The sequence below is a fragment of the Astatotilapia calliptera genome, chromosome 15 (genome assembly GCF_900246225.1).
Source record: "Astatotilapia calliptera chromosome 15, fAstCal1.2, whole genome shotgun sequence".
Classification (NCBI taxonomy): Eukaryota; Metazoa; Chordata; class Actinopteri; order Cichliformes; family Cichlidae; genus Astatotilapia; species Astatotilapia calliptera.
Genome location: NC_039316.1, coordinates 24,692,223 through 24,703,624, shown reverse-complemented (window position 1 = coordinate 24,703,624; position 11,402 = coordinate 24,692,223). Strand labels below are relative to the sequence as shown.

The 11,402-nt window shown below is 43.3% G+C and overlaps 1 protein-coding gene across 1 annotated transcript; it reads right to left on the bottom strand.

Moving 5' to 3' along the window:
• Window positions 1-264: 264 nt before the first annotated feature.
• Window positions 265-10,901, bottom strand: nt5e (5'-nucleotidase, ecto (CD73)). The gene is made up of 9 exons (XM_026142804.1): window positions 9,903-10,901; window positions 7,706-7,928; window positions 6,527-6,715; window positions 4,829-5,026; window positions 3,388-3,542; window positions 2,986-3,094; window positions 2,684-2,833; window positions 1,098-1,298; window positions 265-1,019 (listed from the first exon to the last, which is right to left on the bottom strand). The coding sequence occupies exons 1-9, from the start codon at window positions 10,227-10,229 to the stop codon at window positions 844-846; spliced, it is 1,728 nt and encodes a 575-aa protein (XP_025998589.1). The 5' UTR covers window positions 10,230-10,901; the 3' UTR covers window positions 265-843.
• Window positions 10,902-11,402: the final 501 nt, after the last annotated feature.

Sequence of the window (11,402 nt, the reverse complement as noted above, 5' to 3'; positions counted from 1 at the left end):
ACTTTTTTTTACATGAGGCAGGTAGGTTTGGATAGCTGTTTTTCCTGAATAAATGAAATCACGATTTAAAAACTGTTTGCTCAGGTTATCTTTGTCTAATGTTAAAAAAAAGTTTGATGATCTGAAACATCTAATATATGCAAGTCCCCACCACCACACCACACAAACACACACAATCTCTGTATTTCACTCTGGTCCATTTTGGTAGAAAGACCAAGTGACCAGCTTTCCACCAGCTAACAGCTAAACACTCAACACGCACACTCAGTTTTTACCATATGTTTATTATGAAATGGCAGCACTGTCCAGCTTAGCAGTGCAATACCCGTCAGTACCCAAATGTGCAAAATATTAATACCACTGTGCATCTGCCACAGTAGGCAGGTATTTGGCTAATGGTGTGGTGTGGGGGAGTCTGATGGTTCCTCCGGATCTCACAGTTAGCAGAGCTTAAAAAAGATCAAACACAAAAAGCCTTGTTGGTGCTGATTTCATTTTGAGGCCAAAGTATATGGAAGACGAGTTATAGCTACACACAAAAGATATTTTACACTTTTTCTTCTGACCACAGCACTTTTTTCCCCTCGAGGCTGCCAGTGATTACTGGAGAAACCGCAGCACTTGTTTCAACTCTTGGCTGCGTTTTTTGCACTTTTGTCCACATTTGTTCCTAGAGGGAAGTGAAAGGTATTACCACACTGGCTTCCCTTTTCGTTATAAAAAAAGTATTAGTCATTAATGTCAGGGTTTTATGAAGAAAGTTTTCCCGGTCCTACATGATTACATCAGGGTGTTATTTTAATCCGTCGTGGTTTCACTGTCTTTGAAAAAAGTTTTTAAAAGTTAGATGTTTCCACGGAAACTCCAGAGAAGCACGAGTGAAACCATAAAAATCAGGGAAGCTGTTTGGCCCTCAAGTCCAGCAGCTGAGTTGTACAGCTTGATGCGTCCTTCGACAGAGGGATAAACTTGTTTTCTTTGTGTGATGTATCTGGACACGACTGAAATGTCCAAATCCCCTGGAAGCAAAAGAAACAAGTGTGAAAAGAAGCGCTGGAAAAACATTAAACCAAGCGCAAGACTAACAAAACCCTCACCGCTGTTATGTTTGAGGAACCCGTCTTTGATCATCGAGAATCCATCGCCTCCTGTCACCATGTATGACGGCAGCACCACCTTGTAAACCATCTCATTCTCGACGGGTTCATAGACAGGAATGCGGCATTTGGTGCAAAGGATGCTGAGGCTTTTGACGCGATGCTGCGGTGGTTTGGAGAGGTCAAATTCTACACGAATTCCTGTTGGAGGAAACAGAGACACTATCAGTCTGAATCAGATGTACTGTACGGGAAGCCGGAGAGTAAGAACAGAGAACGTTCTCTCCAGCTCCTTATACATGAGGAATATGTATAATGTGGTGAAAGAGTCTTGACACAACAGAGTACTCAGGTTCTCTCTGGTGCTGACTAATTCCTGGGTCAGATAGATCCTGATTGAAACCAACCAGATGATGATATTTTTAAGTTCTTGCCCGGTTTCTAGTACTTGGACAACATTTGAGGCACGCTGTGCTTTTCAACACTGGATTTAAGTAAGTAGGGTACAATCTATCAAATGTAGCTGATGTTCTGTACATCCACGTTATTCATAGCTTCAGATTCTGTTGCCTTGTTTTCTCAATGAGGCAAATGTTGATGGCACAATCTAAAAACTAAGTAATGTCACCATCTACATGTACACTGAGTCCATCTTTCACAGTTCTTCATCTGAATGAAGAAGACTGTAACTTTAAACCAGAATATCAATGATGCAGTAGCTCATGTGGCTCAGGATCCTTTACAATTCACAGGTTTTTATAAAACAAAAAAATGTGGCCAGTTTGGGTGAAAACCCATTTGGTGAACACTGTATAGAAGTTGATTAGATTCTGACCAATAATATAGCAGTGGGCGCCACTGTGAAATTTGGAGAGATAGTCGCTTTGAAATGGCTTAAGCTCATTGTTTCTTTGGCCGGATGAGCGAAAAACTGTTCTCATAAGCTGAACACAAGCAGGTATTTTAAAAAGGAGAGCAAATCCAAAGCAGCAGGAATGGGTGGGCTGTGGAAATGTTATCGAATGGTTTTATTATCTAAAGCAAACCCAATGTTCCCACAAAGATTTCTTCCTACTTCAGGGTTTCTCAAAAAAAGTTCAGGTTCAACAGATTTAGATGCTTTACTGAACTCTTCCCATCCGGTACCATCGTCATATTAAAAATTGAATTTGTCCAAAATGAGATGCAATCGATCAGACCCAGTTCTGGATGTAAAGAGTAAAAAGAATGCTTATATAAGTTTAGCTCATTTACTCTTTGTGGAGGTGTACAGAAGTTGTACAGAGATACACAGGAAGATGATGTTGAAGGGGAACATCAGAGAATGTATGGCTTTTATAGTGACATTGAGTAACCTATTGAACCTCATATTGGACCACCTGAAATTATGAAGTGAAAGCGCTGGAGGGCAATGACATAAGTTTTTGTACCAACAAAATCACAATTGTGCACTTCAAAGCTGCACCAGAGTAAAAGTCAGAAGATCACATGGTTCCACTGGACATCAATTAAAATTGTGTGCCAAAAAAAACGCTGATATTTCTGTATGAACCAAATAACCAGAGTAGATGTAAACGTGCAGATACCGGACACTTGAAGGAACTCTCCGGTGCTCTGGCCGTATCGTTCCACCGAGTGTTCGAAAGCTTTCCTCAGCGTGGAGCCCTTTAGCTCCACCAGGTCAAAGGTTCCGCTAAAGGGTAAGACGGCTATCAGGTCCTCCATTGTGATTGAACCTACAGGAAGTCCATCACAGAAAACAGTTTTATAAAATCCTCTTGACACAAATCAGAAACTGCTTTGAAGAAAAATCCCAAGTAGTCAATAACAGGTTGTCCCAATGTTCTGACTCTGCACATGAAATACAGCTCTGTTTATTTGACTTCACCATTCCTCGTGTGCTCGTCGATAGATGCCCGAACGCCTCCTCCGTTCAAGATGCAGGCGCTGACGTGGTTCCACTGGACATCATTTGAGAAGCTGATGTAGTTGTCGAGCTGAGGAACAGAAACAGGAAGCAGATTTCCTCGGTCACACGTGGATCTATGGCATGTTGCTACAACTTCTCCACCTCTGACAGATGTATATGCTAGCCGTTGTTATAGTGCTTTTATACTGTTTAATTCATAGTTCTGGAACTTTGGAACAGATAGCACTGCCTAAACTGCTAAACTGGAGTTAGTCTGAAGTTTGATTCATGGAGATGATGCTAACTGCTAACCCTCAGCTACAAGCCTCTGAGAGCTAGGAGGAGGAACATAATAGTAATAGTATTTCTCTAAAGGCTCACCATGGCGTCGCAGATGAGATTTCCCAGGTTGCATTCCTTAAAGCGGCAATCCTGAGTCGAGCCGTTCAGGAAGACCAGAGTCTTTCCCACCACCTGAGCCGAGTAGTTGGCCAGATTCTTCTTCCATTCCTCCACATCAGCCAGCACCTCCGAATCTGTGCAAGACATTATTCAGTTTTAAAAACAGTCAAGCAGTTAACAGTTTTAAATGCCTGCGTTACTGCTTTGACACCAAGCTCCTAATCTACACATCATTTACATAACCCACTCTGTCTGACCGACTAAAATCCACTCCACTCCATCCAAGCTCCCTGCTTCTGTTTTACAATCTTCTGATATCAAAAAAAAATAAACAATCTGATAAAAAAAAGATGTCTGTTTGCAAAAAGCAGAGCTTTGGTATATGCACATGACAGCAGCTAATTTTATTTGCAAGCATACACAAGGTCATAAAAATACTTCCAGACAGAATCCTCGGGTTAATGACAAGATGAGGACTTTAAGTGTGGATCCTCAGAGGTGGTTGTAGCTCAGGAGGCGGATCAGACCACCCACTAATGTGAAGGTTGGTGGTGGCCAAAAAGTATCTTTGGGCAAGATACTGCCTGCATTCATTAGACCGTGAGTGTTGGATAGAAAGACATAGAAAAAGATGCTACATAGAAACCAGCACATTTAATAAGTCCTTACTCTCCCCATAATACACAATTTTCAGCATAGCAAGTATAAAAGATGGACATAGAGACTGGATCTAAACAATGAAGTCAGTATGGAAGTGCCTTTAACCTGGATTCTTGCTAATGATCAGCAGGGGTTGCAAAAGACAAATATCTCCCTTATCTGGGACCTTAAAGACTTTCCTGATGAACTGATGGTATCATATTGTAGCTTCAAATTATACTGAATACTAAAGAAGGTTTGATATTTGATTGCTATGTAAATTACGGCCAACATTACACTAATAAAAGACGGCGGCGACAGTGAGCGCACTCATCTTTTATACGCCTTCTGTAGCACAGTAATAGAAATGGGTAGAAGCTACAATTTTAATGCATAACAGCATGTTCTTTTAACATCAACAGCTGTGCAGCTCGGAGGGTGTCCCAGGGGCTTTTGTGCTATTCATGAAATTTAAAATCAGAACCGTAGCACAAAAATGGCAAAATACATTCAGAGAATGTGAGCTCTAAATGTGACAGCCAATCAGATTTGTCCAATTTGCACCAAGTAGAAGATAAAAGATCCCACAAACTCTCTCAAGGAACATTCAGATTTCAGCTGCTGAGGCAAAACATCCACAAAAGACGCCAGAGATCCCTCATGTGCCCTGTCACCCTGTGACAACTACAATCAGAAATCCTCCAACAGCACAAAGACGGCACTAAGAATCTGGTAAAAAACAGAAAACGAAGAACAAAGATGGCAGACTCTGCTTCATTACCCTGTTTGATGGTGCTGTTCAAGAGGATGGGGTTTCCAGTTGACTTCACTACATTCCCAGCATCATCAAAAGAGACCTTCAGGTAACCCAGATATTTTCCAAAGGCGTAGGCCTGCACAACAGGAACCTTTCGCCCTTCCTCTGAGGTCACCATGTAGGGATATGTACCAACTGGGACTTCAGTAGAGGGAGGAGTTCCTGGAAAAACAGCAGAAAAAACAAAAGATGGAAAGAAAAAGACGATAAGTTTTCTGAATATAAACTTGAATTATTGAAGTCATTGAATATAAACTACACGCAGATTTTTTTCCCCTACGACTAAAACATGTTCACCACACTTTTTAAAAAGCAGTAATTCACATCATAAAGTGTAAAGACTGTTGTCAGCTGGTCTTCCATTAATGGTCTAAACATCTCATCACTTAATCACGCGGCAGTTTCTCAAAAATGAAGGATGAAACTGCATCAAATGAAGCTTTCAGAATACCTGGAAGTCTCCAGGAACCCCAAAACATTCTCAGCTCTTTGTGTCAAAGGGCACATTTGAAAAGATTCATCCTCCACGGTAATCTTCCTGGAAGGAAGCCTCAAAACTACAGCACAGAACGGGCCTTCTGAAGTCATGTGACCTGGGCAGGCGGCTCAAAGAGCTTCTTCTAGTCTGATATCAACTCAGTTTGATGACATCACTCCGAGACAAAGATGTGAAATCTGCACTTATAAATATTCATTCATTCAATGAAATTCCAAACAGTTCTCTTTTTTACTCTCCTGTTCTTCAGTAACATCCTTTCACTGTCTGAGGTCTAATCTGTGCATTCGTGACACTTCCAGGGGAATGTTTACCATCACGAAGAAGCTAAAGGCTAAAAAGAGCAACGTTTAGAATATCCACTAACCAACGCTGATTAATGATGCTTGGCTGTCTAAACACAAGTCCAATTCGCTGTGCAGGTTTATCTGCACAACATCAGCACAACAGGAAGACTTCAAGGACTCTCTTCCTTCCTGATCCCCAAATAGTGATGAAGCGCTGCCCAAGCCACTAAGTGAAGGCAGTTCCACACTGCAGGAAAACATCTGTGCAGTTAGAGGTCCAAACCTCGTCCTGCCCATTTACATGCAACACTTCAGAGTTATTTATAAGAGGCTCACTCGCACAGACAGCCTGTTTACTCCAAAGCGAGCCAGAGGGATGAAGACTCAAAGTTTCTTCCCATGAAGAAACAAAGACATGCCTCACAGAGATGGACTGCGGGAGAATGAAATGCATGAAGCAAGATGTAAATGATTTTGCTCATGAAGATGCATGAAAGAGCAGAGCCACAGCAGCAGATCGAAAAAACAAAACTAAGATTGGTTGGATGAAAAATCAGGTCACTGTTTTTACCGCCTGACCATTAACAGGGCAAAATCAGCTGAGGTATGAGGAGGATTTTACCCGTCTAAGTAAAATCTGTTGTTTCGCCTATAATGCTAATCAGCATTGTAGGACTTACAACACTGACAGACCACTGAAAGAGATTACTTAAAAAAAAGAAACATAAAAACAAGCAAAATAAACTTTATTTAAATGCATTAAATAACCTGCTGATCAGTTTAAATCGTTAAAAACTGCCTGAGCCTTCAGTAATAGTGTGAGCCCCACAGTGTAGGTGACAGATGTGGCAGATGTGACAGCTTTATCCGCCTTCCTACCTGTATACAGGAACGTGTTGGTGTGTCCGCCGATGACGACGTCGACCCCACGGACCTTCTTGGCGATCATCTGATCTACAGTGAAGCCAGAGTGACCGAGAGCGATGATCTTATTGATCCCCAGAGTCCGAAGTTTGTCCACCTGTACCTGTAGAGAGGTCACCTCGTCCAGGAACTGCAGGTGAGGTCCTGGGGAGAAACACTGGCACCGGTCAGTTTGTGCATGTCTGTCTGTTTTTCAGCCAAATCCAAAAAACAGCACAGGCACTATTTTCATATTTATATCTGTGATTTATCAAAAGTAACAGTTATTTCTGCTGTGACCAACAAACTTCTGTGAAGAGGAAGAAGAACAAAGTATTTCTATGTCCTGTCCTTATTTCAGTGTTCATGTAGGCCTGAAGACCATTTGGTGGCCAACAGACAAGGATGTTTTAACAGCTCGAGTTAGACAAAGTATATTCATCCCATTGTAAGGAACAATAAATGTTGCACGTTCCAACACCTGGGACCGGCCGTCGCAGCTCATTCAAACACAGAAGTCTTCAGTAGCCCCAAAACATCGCCAGCAGATCTGCAGTCTTCGTGTCAAAGGCACATCTGAACAAATCTGACCTCCACGGGAAGCTTCCTGGGGAAATAAATACTCGACTACAACACAGAATGGGCCTTCTGAAGTCACGTGACCTGGGCAGATGGATCAACGGTCTTCTTGTCTGGCCACAGCCCCAGCTGGCTTTTTTGGAAACAAAGAGCTTTAAGAAGAACTTCACAGCAACTGTGAAGCATGGCAGTGGAAATGTTCTGCTGTGGGGTTTCTCCACTGTGCCAGGGTGCAGTCATTACCAGAACACATCTAAAATGCATTGTACTTTAGATGTTTTATTTGATGGTTGTTTCCAATCTTGTCCAGTGAAACACTTTGTAACCTGATTTAAAAGGATCTTAATAAATAAGATGAATGGAGGATTATGGAAAGGCCCAACTCAGAGCTTGGGTTTTAATCCTCATGGAAATGCTGTGGTGTTATTTTCCAAATTAAAGCGTGATCCCAGTTCCCGATACCAGTTACTTCCTTTCACAGGAAAACACTACATCCACTGATGTATTTGTTCATTAATAAACCATTAAACAGTTTCCATGGGAGTTTTTTCACATTAGCTCAGAGGAGCCACTTACCAGGCTTGGAGAGAGCCGGTGTTTCCTGTGTGGTGTACCCCACCACGCCCACCTTCTCTCTGCCAATGGTAAATATCTTATAAGGTAAATAAGTGATCCCAAACGTTGCGTTCAGAGTGTGGTCCGGTTTGATGTTAGCACTGAGAATGGGACACTTGATCTGTTCCAGGAACGGTTTCATGAGTCCTTCGACTCCATTATCGAACTCATGGTTCCCAAAAACCTGAAAAAGAAAACAAGGAATGAAGAGCTTGGAGACAAAGAATGAACTGATCAGCAGAAGTTGGTTGTTACTCAAAACACCCCACCAACTAAGCTCACGCTCTGTCCTTCAGTTTCTTCTGGTTTGGACCACCATAACTGCCTTCACATCACCCATGGCCATGAAGCCGTCCACTCACCAACTAAAACCACGGAACCTTCTCAAACATTGCTTTCATATGAAAAACCTTCTCTTGCTTTTGAACCTGTTCTGGTTATATAGACAGAGTTTCTTCTGAAAATGTAATTATTTTCTTGTTTCAGTGTTTGGGGCTAAAATAAAAATCCTGCTGCAGCTGGATGGTGTAGTGGTAAGAAGCCGCAAGTCAGATTCCCTCCCAGTATACAGTAAGGGTCCTGGCTAGGCCCCCCATGCCAAAACACCAAGCCATGGAATGCCGCGGCTACGTCCGCAGCTCGGACACGACACATGTCACTGCATGTTGTACTCTGTATGATTTCGTACGTGATCTATAAAGCTCCTTTCTTCTTTCTGTGTGCACTTCCTGCGCTTCTATAAACTCACCACAGACCTCAAACCTTCATACAAAGAAAACGTTAACCTTGTTAAACTGCGCTGGTGTAGTTTCTGTTTCTGGTGATCAGAGTTGAGCAAACAACTCGGAGACCAAACAGCAGAGTTAGTGGAACCGGCCACATTTAAGTCTGGAGGGGGCTCATCAGCTCACAAGCGCTTATTTAGGAGTTTGCCGTGCAGGATTGTACACCTTGAATTCAGCTGCTGAGGTGACACTTTGTGCAGAAACGTCTAGTAAAACACCCTACCCTGAAGCCTCTGAAGGTGAACGATGACAGGAGATGAGCTGGAGTTTCCAGGCCAAACCAAAAACCTTTGACGGGGGTAAAGATGACCTTTAAATTTGGATGGTGTGAGTTTAAGTGGGCGTAGTGTTTCACCAAGCCGCAAATTGTTTTGCCTTATGGAAACTTGCTTTGTTGTGTACTCAGTGAGGTCATTCATATTTTCACATAAATTAATTAAATGTAATGTGTTTTTATTTTTCATTCATGAACTTGTATTCAGCTGTGTAACATTTAGCTCTCTTGACCGCTAGAAACAAATCCTTCTTCCCACTTTCACAATTTAAAAGACGAAATGTTTAGACTTGCTGAGCCAATAAAAACGTACTTTTGTTACCCACCAAAAGTAAATTAAATGGAGACTCTAAACTTGGATCTCTGATTCTGTCTGAGAGTTAAAAAGCAGAAGAGAGAAGAAGCTGAATAATTAGATGAATTAAAATCGAGTGCAGCCTTTAAACCTGAACCAATAAATCAAGCCTTTCACTGAGTGCAGTCCTGCGTCTGCCTCTCCCAATTAAAACCAGCACGGTGATTGGACCCCACCATCTCTGCAGAGATCAAAATTGTGTTTGAGATGCTTATATTCCTGCTCTTCATCTTCATGCTAAGATTTCCATAAAGCCCCTAAAGGCATAAAAGCAATTAGGATCTTGCAGTAATTTATTTGGGTAATTATCAGATCAGACCGTCTGAATGCTTCAGCTCTTACACTAACTCAGGGACAGCAGCACCATGCACTCGGGCTGTCAGATGTTCTGTTTCACCCCTCTGAGCTGGTGCACATGTGGCTGTGCTCTCCAGATGTGAGTAAGCAGCTCGCTCTCTGCCTGTTTTGTGCTTTTTTCTTCAAACTTTGGATCTCATCAGCTCAGAAACATTTTCTAAATTTCAGTCCTCCACTGAACTTCATTAGACCCCCCCCCCCCCCCCATCCTTGTTTGTCTGGCAGCAGAGAGCAGATGAAGGAGGTGGATGGGGGGTCATGTCTGTGTGGGACGGGTAATTACGATCACTACTATAGAGAGTAATCTGATTACTCAGCATTACTCAGTTAACCCAGCATCTACAGGACCTGAACAGCGGAGCTGGGGAGGACAGGAGGCGCTCCTACCGTGGCGTCGTAGCGCAGCTTGTTCATGAAGTGTGCCGCCTCGGCCCCCTTGTAGAAGTTGAACCACACGGTACCCTGGAACTGGTCCCCGGCGTCCAGGAGCAGCACGTTGTTCTCGGTGCTGCGGATCCTGCTGACCTCCGTGGCTCTCCGGGCCACGCCGGCGAAGCACTGCCCGTTAACGCCGCATTTCCCGGAATTAACGTCGGTCTCCTCCACACGAGCGTGTACGTCGTTGGTGTGGAGCAGCACCAGGTCCCAGACCGCCGACGAGGACACGGAGAATCCCAGGAGGAGGAGGAGGGGGAGCAGGCACACCGCTTCCATCGCTGCGCGCAAAAACAGTGCAGGAGGAGCCCGGAGAACGGCGGCTCCCTCTCCTCCTCCTCCTCCTCCCCGCCCTCAGACCCGCTACTTGCTCCCTGTGAGGGGGCAAACAGAGCATGAGAACCTGGAGCAAGTTTTTCATCTTTTTGGAGCTTCGCCTTCTTTGAACTGTGGGGCAGGACACATGCTCGATCCCTGCTTTTTTCTGAACTTTCTTCACATTCGCCTGATGTTTGTTCTGAAACACTCAGTGTGATGTTGAGTTCACGGACTTTGATAAACGTGCTGCATTCACTGTTTGAGAACAACAAACATTTCAGACCCAGTGCCCAGTTTTCTTAGAACGAACAGGTGTTCTGGGAATCCATCCTACCCGTTGTTTCTACGCATGCGCACAACACGAAATTAAGTGGCGAACCATCCTACCTTTGTGAATATGAGCTAGAAGCATAATTTTACAGCTAGAATTCAGTGGCAAATCATCTTACCTTTGTTAATAAGAGCTAGAAACATACTCTGACGGGTATAAATACGTGCCAAACCATGCTACCTTTCTGAATGGGACCTACAAGCACACTTTAACGGGTAAAATGAAGTGGCAAACCATCCTGGCTTTATGAATGTGAGCTACAAGCATACTCTGATGGGCAAAGTTAAGTGGCAAACCGTCATACCTACTTACATTTGTGCTGGAATGACTCTGTGACAGCAGAAATGTGCATAAACTACTTACGGTAGGATGTTTTACCAAAGTAGGAACACCGGCCACTCTCACATAACCTTAAATATAAGGATCAAACCTCCTTTTATCAGTCCTTATTATCCAGTCCCCTGGACACCAAAGTGCTTGTTCATAGGGGGTCATATGATTGTTGGGTTTTTGTCTGTATTATGTCTACCTTACAATATAAAGCGCCTTGGGGCGACTGTTATTGTGATTTGGCGCTGTATAAACTAAACTGAAATGAACTGAATAGCGATGTAGCAGAAAGCGGCATCTGGTCAGAAGGACAAACAACCAAATGTGGAAGAGTTTATTTGTCCAAAATGAAACATATCTGCGGTGGTCGGATGTGGGGTGATTGACGGTTATGGCCTCCTGAAATAAAGACGATGCATCCATCGTAGCACTTTTTTCCCCCCACCAAGGCTTTTGGAAAGGGAACAGCAGCC

What these genes read in the sequence shown, in the direction of transcription:
- nt5e (XM_026142804.1), bottom strand. Translation starts at nt 10,229, where the DNA reads ATGGAAGCGGTGTGCCTGCTCCCCCTCCTCCTCCTCCTGGGATTCTCC. An exon ending in CGACGAGCACACGAGGAATG is followed by an intron (nt 2,834 to 2,985) that starts GTGAAGTCAAAT and finishes GACTTCCTGTAG; the next exon opens with GTTCAATCACAATGGAGGAC. An exon ending in GTTCCTCAAACATAACAGCG is followed by an intron (nt 1,020 to 1,097) that starts GTGAGGGTTTTG and finishes TTTTGCTTCCAG; the next exon opens with GGGATTTGGACATTTCAGTC.